This window comes from Protobothrops mucrosquamatus, unplaced genomic scaffold (genome assembly GCF_001527695.2).
Source record: "Protobothrops mucrosquamatus isolate PMUCROS unplaced genomic scaffold, P.Mucros_1.0 scaffold_252, whole genome shotgun sequence".
Classification (NCBI taxonomy): Eukaryota; Metazoa; Chordata; class Lepidosauria; order Squamata; family Viperidae; genus Protobothrops; species Protobothrops mucrosquamatus.
In genome coordinates this window covers 285804-301098 of record NW_015386328.1, presented here as the reverse complement: position 1 = coordinate 301098, position 15295 = coordinate 285804, and the positions used below count along the sequence as shown (strand labels likewise).

The window sequence follows — 15295 nt, the reverse complement described above, 5'->3', positions numbered from 1 at the left end:
TCAACCTCGGAGTGGGAAGCAGTGTGTATGTGTGTGTGTGTGGGGAGGAAATAAATCTTTGTGGGCCTCGGGGCGCTCGCGCTCTTTGAAAGGACGGGGAGGGGGCGTGCCCTTTTCCCCGCCTCCTCCCTTGCAGCGCGCGCTCTAGTCAGGCTCCTCCTCTACCTTGAGTGGGTGGAAGAAAGGTAGTGGTTCTTTGTTGCTAGGGTGACGGCGCATTCGCTTCCCTAGTCAGCAATCTGGCGCCGAGCCATCTGCCTCGGTCCGTCTCCTTTCCCTCGCGACTTCCACATTGCCGCCTATTTGAGAGAAAAAGCGGGCCCTGTGACTCCGCCCCGTAACCGTCTTTTTACCCTCTGCTCCTCTTCGGTCCCTTCAGCGGCAGTAGCATAGCACCTTGGCTGCCAAGGAAGGAGGCGGCTGCGGCTGGGAGCTTTTAAAAGATACGTTGAAGGGCTTCGGGTACGGCTGGTTTCCAGGATCGGGACAGCTGTGTCCCAAATAGGTAGGCTAGATTACCTGCCTCCACCTTGCCCCGAGAATGGTTTTGCCTTCGCAGGGGGAGGGTAGTATAGAATGTACGCCTATTTTTTTAATCCTACAAAATCAATATAAGAAGTAAGTTTCCATCTTTTGGAGGCTTCGTGTCATACATTTCTTGCTTTTATAACTTTTTGATATTTCATAATCTACTAAAACTACGAATTCAGTGAAAAATCTGTTTGCTCTATCAAGGTCAGCTGACTTCTTATCCATCAAATTATCCTTATCTGTCATATAAAAATGCAGAGTTCTTTTCATTTTTAGTTTACGTAGTTTGCTAGTCCCTGGTAATTGAACCATGATTTGCTGAATTAATCCAATTTTCCACATATGCAGAAAACTGAACCATGAACTAAACACTTTGCAGGGGTTTATAGAAACTCTGGTTACCTATTTTGTGCCTTGGTATATTTTGCAAATTCAGCCTAAAAAATTATCTTGTCCAGAGCAAACTGCCATACAATAGGCCCTTGCATATACATGAGTGTTTTCTAACAGAGAAAGCTAATACAGTGGCTATAGTTAACTAGAAACTGTAATTCAGTCTCAAAAATTCCCAATTGTAGTGACCATTTGATACCTAAAAATAAATGGAATCATGGAACAGTATCTTGTGTATTTATATATTCTTAATCAAAAGCACAGGCTGAGTTAATCAAATCTCAGGCTGTTTGTATTTGCTATTTTACATTGAAAATGAGCCTATTTAAAAATTGCAACATAGCTAAGTCTTTTTTGTACTGAACTGTTTTCAGTGTACACTTGGCAAGCCTTTGTATTAGTAACTCGAGGGATGTTCTTGTTGCTTGGATCTACAGAAACACTAGAATACTTTAGACATTTACAAAAAAAAGGTTAATTTTTCTTTTCTCAGATTATATAGTTGGTGAGGGGATTAGAGCCTAGTGTTTGTTTACATTACTATTATAGGGTAAAAATATATGGAAATGATTTCTTATGGGAGGGCCATTCATGATAGACCAAGCTTTGGGGTCATACATTGATCCTAGGAATTAGCTTACTTCCAAATAATTGGATTTGGATGCTCTCCAAATCTGAGTGAATATTGTTCAATCAAGTATGAACAACACACACACACACACACACACACACACAGGTTGATCATAGTATAGGTACTGTTAAATATACCAACAACAACATTCAGTGCAAAGCTCTCACTTTAGGAAGAAGATCAGTACCCAAAACATAGCTGTTTAAAAGAAATCAAAATTGAACACTTTTCTTCCTTCTTTTGAATAAAAAGTGGGGTGAAGGAGAGAAAATATTTGTATTTTTGCAAAAAGTTGTCTCATATTAAGAAAAATGGCAACTGAGGTTGGCTAAGTACTGTATGCCTGCCTTCAGTAATACATTAACTGTTTCAGTAAACTGTTTATTACCAGTCTCAGTCTACAACATCACTGGAGTCATTGGGTTTAGCTTTTTTATGTACTACAGGATAAGGTAACGAGAGGGTGATTTTTCATGTTTATAGCAACTTATTCTAATTTAAAAAAATAATTTGATATTGCATTGCTGCTTTGTATCGGTATTTGATAATATAAATTTGCTGTATTGTTTCTAATTTTGACTTAGGTTTATGAAGTTCATAAGAAAATTTCATGTGATATATCTAATGTTAATAGACTAGGGTATTTTTTGTTTAAAAATATGTGGAATGTCTATACCATTTTATTCTTCAGTTGTCATTTCTTGATCCTGGCATTGAAGAGAATTATATATATATATAGTATTTTTAATATAAAGCTGTAGAACGTATAACCTTATGTTAGAGTAAGTTCTGTTAAACTTAAACTTATGAATAGATTGCATTGTACTAATACTGCTTCAAAGTCATGGTGCTGTCATGTAGCAAATAAACCTAAACTTAGACATTTGGAAGATTTTTGTTGTATTATCTTTAAATTTGTAGCTGTTGGATATTCTTTATGCATTTCCATTCAGGATATGAGGTTTCTTGTTCTGTTTAATAAAAATGATGGGTCTGTGTACACATTAGTACAGGTAGTCATCAATTTACAACAGTTCATTTAGTGACAGTTCAACGTTATAACTGCAATGAAAAAAGTGATTTATGACTATTTTTCATACTTACAACCTTTGTAGCATCCCTATGATCATGTGATCAAAATTCAGATGCTTGGCAACCGACTTATATTTATGACGGTTGCTGTGTCCCAAAGTCATGTGATCACTTTTTGCAAGCTTTTGACAAACAGGGATGGCAGATTCACTTAACAATTGTGTTACTAACTTATCAATTGCAGTGATTCTTTTAACAACTGTGGCAAGAAATGTCGTAAAATGGAGCAAAATTCACTTAGCAAATGTCTAACATAACAACAGAAATTTTGGGTTCAATTGTGATTGTAATTCGAGAACTCTGAATTAACTTTGTTCCATCTTTTAATAGTCATGGTACTAGTATTGAAGAGAAGCAAACCTTTCATGACAAGTGTTTGAAAATTGCTAGGAAAATGAGTAAAAAGGGATTAGATCTAAAGCTAAATAAAGTTCATGTAAATAAATGCATGCATGGAATGTTGTTAGCAAGTCATATATACAGGAACATTTCGTAAAATTGATTGTATATATTTTTACAGTATAATTGATACAAGGAATGTTTGTGTTGTTTCTAGAATAAACTGTTTTAGCATTTAATCAGTGTAGAATCCAATCCTACACAATTTACCTAGAACAAATGCAATTTAATTCAGTAGGATTTACTGCATTTACAGTACTGTAGACATGTCTTAAGTGATTAAGCTGCAGTCTTAAACATGTTTATCTTTGCATAAAAAAATTAAAAATACCGGAATACAAAAATAGGCTTGTGCTGTATAGATATATTTTATTGTATGATCTTAACTGTTACATCATTCTTGTGCATACAGTAAATTAAGCTTACCTCTGGAAATTCTTTTGAGTTAAACTGTTATAGAAAAATTGTGTCAGAGATTTGATTTAGAAACAACATATGCTTTAAAAATAATTAAAAACTATAAAGGGCTTTTAAATATATTATTATTAAATAGACATTAATTGATGTACTGATGGGTACATCTTCAATGTTATAAGAACTGACCAGTTCAAATATGATAGAAATCATTTCCCATTATGATTGTGACTGATGTTGTTCAGTATATTCTCATTACATTTGAATTGGTGCAATATCTGAATTATGTATAAATTAAAAAGATAGCATACTAAAATATATTTCTATTCTGCAGCTATTTATTTTTTCAATAGCTGATCATCACCACAATGGCTACAGGAGGGAGTCCTTTTGAAGAAGGAATAGATGACCGTGACTTAGCAAACTGGAGTCATGAAAGCCTTGATGATCGATTGAACAATACGGTATTGCTCCTGTTTCTTATGTACATTCATATGAAATGGGGGTTATGCATTAAGGTTCTTCTTGAAATGAATTATGAAGTTTATACAATTACAAAGTATAATAATTGAGGACTTCCTTAAAGTGTTGTTATAAGAAAAACAACAATATAAGAAATGTTGAAAATATAAGCTTGAAATCAATTTTACAAAATTGAGAAAAAACATAGATTGTAACATATTACCTTTAACAGAAAGTAAATTTTAATTAAAATTAAAATGCTTCTGGTAGGATTTTTTCCCTTTGTCATTTTAAACATCAGTATATTTAATTAATTTTAAACTTTTCCTTGTGATTTTGTGCTGTGCTTGTTTTATTTTAGAGTTGGGGAAGTCAGCCAAAGAGGCCAAATAGATCTTCAGAAAAAAACCAAAAAAAAGTTTCTGCTGAAAGTGAAACAAGATTTACCAATGATATTTCTCCAGAATCTACCCCAGGAGTTGGACGAAGGAAGTCAAAGACTCCTCATACTTTCCCTCGTACTAGATATATAACCCAAATGTCTGTCCCAGAACAGACGGAACTGGAAAAGCTTAAACAAAGAATAAATTTCAGTGACTTAGACCAGGTTTGTGCTCTATTTTTACTAAACAAAATGTATACATAATTAGTTGAATATGTAAGAAAAAATGGAGTAAATAATTAATTGCACAGTATAGTTTAATGTTTACGTGAGTAGAGAAAAGTTGTAAATAGAATTCGGTGCTGAAGAAAGTATAGTATGTCCATGCAAACCTGAAATGATTCACTTGAGGACACGTGTGTCACCAGTTTTTACATTGCAAGCTATGTTGATTAGGCATAATTGGAGTTGTGCCATTTGTAAGAGGACAAATTGTCTGCATTTGACATCATTATTTCAATGAGGAAATGTAAGAGAAGGAATTTTGTCAGGGGTCACATTAAACATTTTTCCTGGTATTGCTGGCTTTTATACAGCTGCTCATACTGTGATAAAGAAAATATGAATTGCCTTCAAGTAATTTGATTTATTCACCATTCTACTTAAGTTAGAGTGCAGCATATCCAACTATTTTTCTTCCTGTGAGAAGAAAAGAAACAAGCTTTTTTCTTGTTTCAAAATGTAAGGCTGTTAAATAAAATTGAAACTAAGTTAAGGATAATATATTTCCCTTACGTCAGTAAACTTGTCATGAAATTTTCTTGGAACAATGTGGAAATGGCTTGACATTATTATAGTTTTCCAGGTTTTAAGTTGTCAGTTTAGTCTACATATCTGGTAGTCTTCCATTCAAATACTAAACAGGTACAGTCCTCTTTGTTTGTTTAGGATCATTCAAGATGATACCTGATTCGTTATCTTTAAAGTTATTCTTGAATCATACCCACTTCAGCTTCTGAAGGTTTAGTCTTGGACATAATGTATGATTATGTTTCATTAAGATTTTTTGTTGTTGAATGATCAAAGAAAGAAATATAAAAGCTAGCAACTGCCAGAATATGCTATGCTCTTTGGTGTTTTGTTTCCGTCTGAGAATGCTTTGGGAAGAATANNNCGTTATCTTTAAAGTTATTCTTGAATCATACCCACTTCAGCTTCTGAAGGTTTAGTCTTGGACATAATGTATGATTATGTTTCATTAAGATTTTTTGTTGTTGAATGATCAAAGAAAGAAATATAAAAGCTAGCAACTGCCAGAATATGCTATGCTCTTTGGTGTTTTGTTTCCGTCTGAGAATGCTTTGGGAAGAATAACTACAGTCTGTGTCTAATGTTTTGGTAGCTCTGAGCAACAATAAAAAAAACAATTAAAAAAATCCCTGTTGGTGTTTCTGCTTGATACTTAACAACTATTTGAGTACTTTGTAATATCAGTATGTATTCTAAACTGTCTTGTTTTGTATTCCACAGACTAAATTCTTGCTAGGAGTTTTGTTTCTGCCGTGCTTGACTACAGAAACAACATTTAATGAACCTCTCAGTTCTGCCTTCTGTCACCCTTTCTTTTGATATTTAAGATAGTGGAAGAGAAATAAAAATTAGAGTGATGATAGAAACAAAGAGATGGTAGAAACAAAGGATGGATGCATGCTACATTTTAAAATGAATTGTTGTAATATATAGTATCAGTGTTGATACGTTTGGCCCTTTCCAGGGTGATTTGGGGAACCGGTGATGTACGATAGTCAGGCTGACTATCGGGCCTCGCACGCAGCTTAAGAAGACACGGACAACATCTTCCTTGGGTAAGGTGTGTAGAAGCAGGGGCGAAAGACCCCTTGAGTTCCTACGCACCTACTTTTATTCCAGTATAGCAGGTATGGGAGTGGTTACATCTCAGGAGGGAGGGAGCATTTCCTTACTACCATATACGGTCTTTTTTGTGCCCTTTAGGAAATGAGGAAGTCACCTTAGGCATACGTGACATAGCTGTTGGTCACGTAGGCTAGCTTTTGTTTGAGAAAGTACTTAGCAATAAGCATTAATACATTGTATAGAATATTGCAACATCTCCTCTGTTTTAGTTTTTAAAGGCAAGCCTCTAACCTATTCCTTGCTGCCACTTACCTCCTCCGAGGCAAGTGATTACAAGTCCATAAGTATCCGAGGATCCCCTTTGGCTGTATAATATGTGACAGAGTTATGTTCAGTATTAAACGATTCAGGATCTGATAAAGTCAGTANTAATATTTGCTTATTCAGAGCGTGATCCATTAATACCCATATGATTACATATAAGTAGTACATGATTATTGGAAACATGAATAATTTGTTGATGTTTCTCTCTTACATAGAGAAGTATCGGAAGTGATTCTCAGGGCAGAGCAACAGCTGCTAACAACAAACGCCAGCTTAATGAAAACAGAAAACCATTCAACTTCCTATCACTACAGATTAATACTAACAAGGGAAAAGATCCTGCAGTGAGTTCTCAAATGCAAGAAACTGGTGCATCTTCAAAATATAAGGACTTATTTACAGCTGCTTTGAATAAAGATTTGTTACAGAATTGTCCAGTTTCAATTGAAGAAGATGGTAGAGGTGAACCTGCCGTGGATAGTAGCCAGGTACTGTTTTTACTTCATAGCACTAACAATAGTAAATATATTTTTGTTATGCATTACTACATGTGATTATCTAATGGTGCTTTAAAAATGCATTAAAAAGCTTATATAACCTCATCTTGTAATAAGCACTGATGGCTAGTTAATTCATTATTCTTGCAGTTCTCAAACTTCACAATATCACTGCCTCCTAAAATGATAAAAGGGTGTGTGTAATACTCCCCCCTCACACATAGAATAAAATGAATGGGGTTTTTTTTGAGATTAGGGTTAGGCTAGAAATAAACATATTATTTAATTTTAATGTTAATTTTTATATCAAATAAAACAAAGATAGAACTTTTGGCATGACTTGCTTCTAGGTATCATTTTAGTTTTCTTGACTTATACTCTCATATCAAGATTGTTTTTTTAGAATATCAAAAACTTGTGAAATCAAAACCTACATATATTTTATTATTGTACTTTCATAATTTAGCCTTAATTTTATTATCATTATCAGCTGGTTGGTAGACTTTTTCTTATATAAACCTTTCCAATATTAAATGCTGAGAGATTTAAAATAAAAGTATGGAACTTCACCAATGTAGTGACTTCAGGAGATATTCCAAAAATGAATTCCATTACAATGCTGAAAGGCCCAATGCATGAAATACCTTATACTTTAATGCAAATTAGAACAGTTTGTAGGCATTTTTGATCTAGTGATTAATTTTAAAAGATTTTAGCATTTTGCAAAACTAGATACCTGGAGAAAAACTTAAATTCAGAATATTTTATAAGAACATAGAACAGACATAAAAGGATATAAAATCAGTTTGTAAATAATATTGCTCAGAAATCTAACGTGAGCAACCATTTCTGCAGAACATTTTAAAACATGTGATCATCTTGTAAGTGGTTCATAATTCCCTTGAAGGTTCTCAACTTCTGTTTAAGAACTGCAAACATTTACTTATGTGCACTCCATATGTGTAATTTATAAGTAATCATAAATCCATACAAAGGATTCCACTGCCTTGTCAATGAGCTTTGTATTTTGAAATGATAGTTTGTCCCATATTAATAGGCTGTAGGTCTTGAATTATATTTGTTTTATGATAGTGCTTTAAATCCAGTATGTCAAGCCAACCTAATTGATTATTACTTTTGTGACTTTTTCAGATTGTGAGCAGATTAGTTCAGATTCGTGACTACATTGCAAAAGCTAGTTCCATGAAAGAAGACCTCGTTGAGAAAAATGAGAGATCTGCTAATGTTGAACGCTTATCACATCTTATAGATCATCTGAAAGAACAAGAGAAATCTTATCTGAAATTTTTGCAGAAAATGCTAGTAAGTTTGAAAGAAATTGAAATTCATTGAGAAAATTCATAAAATCAAATGGGGGATAAGTCTCCATAGCATTCATTTCATTATTTCATTTATTAGTTTATTTATTTATACCACAAAAATATTTCAGGCTAGAGAAAATGAGGAGGATGGTCGGACTATAGATTCAGCTGTGGGATCTGGTTCTGTAGCTGAGAGCACATCACTAAACTTAGATGTGCAGTCTGAAGTTTCAGATACAACGGTAAGCTACTTTTTAGTAATTAAGGTGCTACAAATGAAGATGATTTTTGAGATAATTTAACTCTAGAATTTATTTTATTTAAGAACATCTACTTTTCATTATAGTATTATAAAACCTGTAACAAAACAGATTATTACAGAATTTTATTATTTTCGTCACCTTTTCCAACAGTAATAAGCTGATAAGGTTTGTAATTGGCTCTGTGGGATATTAGGAAATTATTTTATCTGTACTTGATAGTTGATTGCAGCTATCCCTCTATCAGAAAAATTCTGAGTTGAATTGGGCTAGTAGAAAATAGGGCAAATCAAAGTATTCAAATAGGTCACAGTGGGTGTAACAAGTTTGCTATTTACTTAGAAGCAACACAGTTTTTCCTTACAAGTGATGATAAGTGGCTTGCGTTAGCATATTCCTTTGAAAAATTTGTCAAAAGGTTCATTTTTTAAAAAATTGGAAGTATTACTGAGGGAACACAGCTAAGTATGTAATAATCTTGGAAGTTTAAAAAGTGACCGGTATTAATGTTAAAAAAAATTGTAGACACTTGAGCTTGATGAGTTTAACAAACCACTAATCTACCATTCTCTTCCATGAAAGATAATCCTCTGCAGCACATATGAGAACTTTACTTATGCATGTGAGATTGCAGTAGTGTATAACACATTTCAAATTCAAAGCAAAACAAGGGTCACAGGAAATATTTTAGGGGCATTCTGAACTTAACAAAATGTTTGAAATGTTTTTCAACTTTAAAACACTTTTGGTAATATCAAAACATACCTGATGAATTTGGAGCAACCCCTTTTAATGCATAATAGCTGTTGTGTGTTGCTATGGGTTGTCTCAAATTGAATTCCAAATTTGAGAATGTTTGACCATTAATAATATATGTTGAAGGCTTAATATTACATTTTGGATTTCAGATTCAGATTTCAGATAATTACTGAGTTTATACTGATCACTAATCACAATCCATAGAAATGTGTATATATCATCCATCAAGCAACAGTGTTTTCCTGGTTAGAATAATTGCCTCTGTACTTCTGAAGTGTTTTTTTCTTACTTTTTGAAATTTAAATGGTAACTGAAATATTTAATGGAAAGAACTATCTAAAGGAGAGCGACATTCCTGTATGTCCTCTGGATCCTAGTGATTCATACATTGAGACAAATAAAATTGCAATGAATTAAGTACAAACATTGTGTTGACAAATCAATAGAAAAATTATGCTTCACCGAAATATATGCTCACAGTCTGACTTACTAAATTATTTGATAAAGGAGGTATCTTTTAGTCTGAAAACTCGGCCCTGCATTGAGGACAAACTAGGGAATTCAGCTACTCAAGGACAGGTTTCAGACATGGATGTTACAGCAGCTCCAAAAGGGAAAAGTGACACAACTGCCATGAATGGCAGGGAAATCTGGTCTAGTAGGATTAATAGCCAAGAACCTGGATTGCTCTCAAAGGTACTATTAAATATTGCCTTGGGAATCTTTCAGTAAAAGGTCTTAATCGTTTAAGGCTTCCTTTTTTCTTTAAAATCCAATCGGTATTTATTTTGTTTCAATGATTTCTTAATTCTTTTGGGTAATGTCTGTTAGAATTAATACTTGAATTAATAAGTTTTATATTGTTTTCCAATTATTATTTATTTCAGGAAAATACTCTCTATTTGTAGAAGGTATTATTCTTCCCTTAAAAGCCAAAAAAGTTGAGGACTTCCATTTGGAAGATTTTCTATGATGCAACTAATCTTTCAAGTTCATTGATTGCATTGGCATAATTGACTAGAGTATCCTTGGACTTTTTTCTCAAAATTCCAAGTTATTTATTTAATAACTTTATTTATTTAATTACTTTAAAAGCTACCTATTGTTTCTTAAAAATGAATTTTTAATGTGATTTGGATTTTTCAAAACTGAATAAATTCTAGCAGAGATTCCCACTTTGTGAATTGGGTACTTCTGTAGGCAGAAATGCGGGAACTATTTTTATCAATATGGTCTCTTTGCTTCTATATGTCTATACAGGTAGTCCTCGACTTATGATCACAATTGAGCCCAAAACCTTTGTCGCTAAGCAAGACAATTGTTAAGTGAATTTTGCTCCATTTTACGACGTTTCTTGCCACAGTTGTTAAATGAATCACTGCAGTTAAGATAGTAACATGGTTGTTAATTGACTCTGGCTTCCTCATTGACTTTGTCAAAAGATCGCAAAAGGTGATCATATGACCATGGGGATACTACAATGGTCATAAGTGTGAAAAATGATCATAAGTTGCTTTTTTCAGTTCTGTTGCAACTTTAAATGGTCTCTAAATGAACTGTCATAAACTGAGAGCTACCTGTACAGCTATTAAAAGTTTGAGAAGTTATTTGCTTCATGATTTGGATCCATTTCTATTTTAGTCAGATTATTCCTATACTTTTCTTTTTAAAAAAAATTATCTTCTCTTTCTTTCTTCCATCTTAAACACTCCCCTCAAACTTTAAATTAGACATTAGATATTAAAAATGAAGAGTTGTACTTTATTTTGCCTTGGATAATTTCAGGAAAATATTTGAACTGAATTGTGTTTTGTTCCTTATTTCTGTTAGGATTTTTTTCAGATTTTACTCTAAGATAGTATTACATAATCATATTTTTGTAAGGCAATCTATTCTGAATAGCTTTAATTTTAGTGGAAGATACAGATTTCATTCCCTCACATTGAAATAATAAGGTATCAGGTGTTTTGTTGATTTCCCTTTTATTATTGACTGGCTCTGAAATATTGTCCTTTAAATTATTCTCAACCCATTCTCGACCCAAACCTTTAGGAAAAAAAGTATCAGTGATAGTTGCACATATTTAATGGAGAGTTACTCTGCTAAGCATAAATTTTTTATTTACTTGAAATAATAGACAATGCCAATATTCTTCTTATTACTAAAAAAAATGACTCAAGTCCTTTTAAGTACAATATTTTGCTTAATGTAACACATACAGTTTTAAATATTTTTAGATTAAGATTTAATTCCTTTCTCATGGAAAATTTTAATTGCAAAAAGTAATGAAATTATTTCTGGTCCAGTATAAATGATAATTATTTTTCCAGGCTAGAGATCCTCAGCAAGAGGCTACAGAAGAACTTGCAAACCTAAAGAAGCAACATGACTTACTGAAAAGGATGCTACAACAGCAGGAACAATTAAAGGCTTTAAAAGGGAGGCAAGCTGCCTTGCTTGCTCTTCATCATAAAGCAGAACAAGCTATTGCTGTCATGGATGATTCTGGTATGTTGAACTTTAATGTATTAAAAAAATAACTTCTAAACAACAACAATTTTATGGGCCACATTACTCAGACACTTGAAAAATATGTTCATCGGGAATTTAAATTAGAATTTAGATTAATTTTTAACAGCATTGATGAGAAATATACCACAAGCTTTGTTTTTGTTTTTTAAATGGAACATATTTATGCTGCATTCAATTTGGCTTTCAGTTCTTTGCTGGATGTATCTGCATATTAAAATAACAAATGTCTAGTTAAGTATGCATGAGATGAAAAGCCAGAAGTTCTTAAAAAAAAAGATAATATATTATACTACATTATATATTATAACTTATGCTACTAATAATACCATAAATGTGTGTGTAATTAACAGCTCAAGGCTTTTCATATTTCCAATGGAAAATAATATTTATAAATATTGATGATTTAATTTTTGTTTCTTAATTTTTAATTAACTTGTACTTTGATATGTGGGTAGGACTATACTCTTTTTCCTCCTCTTTTTAGTTGTAACAGAAACAACAGGTAGCATTTCTGGAGTGAGTCTAACATCTGAGCTGAATGAAGAATTAAATGATTTAATTCAGCGTTTTCATAACCAGCTTCATGATTCTCAGGTACAAATGATCTTAAGACTAGTTTGCTGATCAAAGTCAGCAGTATATGACTTGACACATTTAGCCTCACAATAAAATGTATTGGGAAACTTTTGTTAGAGGTTTTATACGTTTTTAGCTTTCCTCCCTCATTCAGTCAGCATTCTGTGTCCATTGATAATGCTCAAATTTCATTGTTGCGTTTCCCCCCCTTCCTTGTAGGATAGATATGCTGTATTTAGTTTCAACTCAGTTAAATATTTTCTCCATTGGTTTTTGTAGGCAGCTTCCATTTCCATCCTTCTCCACGCAGTCCTCAACTTACAACAGTTTGTTTAATGACAGTTTGAAGTTATAGCGGCATTGAAAAAAGTGACATAACTGTTTTTCACAGTTATATCCTTTGCAGTATCGCCATGGTCACCTGATCAAAAATCAGATTTTTGTAGTATATAGTTTTTGTAGTATATAGATCTTCTTCAGAAATAGCTATATTCCTTTTATTTCAGACTATACTGATTCTGATTAAAGACCTATCTTAAACAATGACAGAAGGATATTTCCAAATTTTTCTGGCAAAACCAGAAATACTTATATTTTTCATAACATTGAAGCTCTAAATTTGGGGGTAAAATAAAAAGTTGGAGGATAAAAATATATAAAAGGTTGAAAGATAAAGATATATTTCAGTTTTACAAAATGAGATATATTAACCCTAACCCCAACACAGAAGGGGATTTTTGCCTGATTTTAGCTGGAATTTTAAAAATCCAGTTGACTGCAATTGATTAAAAATGTATTTGCAGTGAGGGAGAAATGATTGCAATTGTGATGGAAAAAGATAATACCCAGATTTCCCTTCTATCTGATAAAAATGTCAGTACTTCAAGTTTTTTGGGATTTCTGATAATCCACACTTAAAGAGAACTAATGTAAACAATTTTTGAAAATACTAAGATATTGCTATACAATTTTGTATATATTTGTTCAAAAGTAAATTATACCAAATTGAGGCTTATTCTCGGGAGTGTGCATATTAACTGTACTTTAAAATATTTCACTGCTAAACATTCCAGTGCTTAAAATAAAATATATATGCTTGATATTAGATTCAACCTGTGCCTGATAACAGAAGGCAAGCAGAGAGTCTCTCTCTTGCCAGAGAAGTTTCCCAGAGCAGGAATTCTTCTATGTCTGAGCAACTTTCTGATAAAAAGGCGCAACTTTTCAGTAAGATGGTAGCATTGCAGGATAAAAAGCAAAAGATGGATAAACTGTTGGGAGCACTGCATACACTTCGTGACCAGCATCTTAACAACTCATCATCATGTAAGTAGATGGCACCCTGAAGTGTAAATTAGAGTTTTACTTTTTGGAATACTGTGACTTAATTATTGAAAATGGAAATCTTGTCAATTCTGTTGCATTTTGAGATAAGTTTTCTAAGTATTTAGGTGCCATTTTCTATAAATACTGCTTTCTCAGAAATTCTTAGTTATTTTTCCTCTCATAAGCATGTAGTGAAGGGATAAATTACAACTGCTATATAAATGTTGGATGAGATTCCTATCCTCAAGCATTATGAAAATAAATAAGTCGGCTTCTTTACTTTACATATTTCTAAGTTCCAGCCTCTCCACATTTTCTGAGAATAACCCTTTAAAGAAAGCTATGAGAATAGGTGTGAGAAAGGTGTCAGTAAATGCTGATTTTAAGATAAGTGATTTGTGGTGGAATATAGTCCAGATTCCCAGGAGGGAGGGAGTGCATTCCACCAATGATTGCAGGTTACTGCTTTAGACTATATATTTAACAGGAGTTAAAACACCTTTGTTAAATTTAGCATATGCCTTAATCTTTGATCAGAAATTTATTGCTTCAGATATTCAACAGGTGCATTTTTTTTTGTAAACCAGGATTAAACAACTATTTTTAACTTTGCAGTTCTGCCAGCTGCAGGATCTCCTCAGAGGAGTATTGAACAAAGGAGCACAGCTTCAATTGCTTCTGCACCTGTAGAGCCTACAATAGCTGTCAATGAAGAACCAAACAGCTTAGCATCTTCAGCTGCATACCATCTGGATTCTGTGACTTCACAGAATGACAGTGAAGAAGACAACATAAATCCAACAGAAAAGCTTCAGTAATCCATTATTACATTATGTTGGCTTATTAAGTACTGTAGTTTATTGGTTTTAAAAAAGCAGTTGGTAATGAGACTTGCATCATATAAACCCCAAGTAGTAGCTATTTTTTGTGGTTGTAATAACACTATGCTACAAGGTATTTCAGTATATATAAACAGTGATTGTGGGGAAAAGGTAGATTTGCATGCTTAATGCTAACATGTTTGGATTTTGAAATAGATATATACGTTTTTTTACTGGAAGTAACTTACAGCATACATAAATAAAATTCATGATGCTATTTAGCAGTGCAATATTATACCCTTTTCAGAATTTTAATTCTATCATATGACTTGGACTATTAATGAAATCAATAAAACACAAAGTTATAAAAATGTTATTACAGATGGTAGTATGATTAAAAGGTTGAGTTATGACAATTACCTCTTAGTTCCAAGATAATCTTTATAGATGATCCTAGGGATATGGAGATTGAGAAAGAATAGTATACTTATTAATTTAATTAAATGTATTAGACTGGACAGTTTACAAAATCAGGAAAAGTAGTAAAAATAATTAAAACAGTTTAAATCACACAAACAGTAGCTCTGTAAACAGTAAACAATAGAAAAATATAGCAGGGACCCCATAATATAACAACAGCATTAATCCCATAGTCAGGTTCTAAAGGCTTTCTGGAACCCCAGGAGAGTGAACGCTGTC

General features: G+C 32.9%; 1 protein-coding gene across 1 annotated transcript in view; it reads left to right on the top strand.

The window, feature by feature from the left end:
- The window catches only part of PCM1 (pericentriolar material 1), a 55510-nt gene that overhangs the window by 355 nt on the left and 39860 nt on the right, over positions 1 to 15295 (top strand). Inside the window, exons 2-11 of the mRNA XM_015830880.1 lie at positions 3795 to 3924; positions 4284 to 4529; positions 6719 to 6991; positions 8153 to 8323; positions 8451 to 8564; positions 9849 to 10037; positions 11672 to 11849; positions 12358 to 12467; positions 13556 to 13775; positions 14391 to 14589. Coding sequence (XP_015686366.1) covers positions 3829 to 3924; positions 4284 to 4529; positions 6719 to 6991; positions 8153 to 8323; positions 8451 to 8564; positions 9849 to 10037; positions 11672 to 11849; positions 12358 to 12467; positions 13556 to 13775; positions 14391 to 14589 — 1796 coding nt within the window. The 5' untranslated portion in view covers positions 3795 to 3828. The remainder of the gene's footprint in view (positions 1 to 3794; positions 3925 to 4283; positions 4530 to 6718; positions 6992 to 8152; positions 8324 to 8450; positions 8565 to 9848; positions 10038 to 11671; positions 11850 to 12357; positions 12468 to 13555; positions 13776 to 14390; positions 14590 to 15295) is intronic.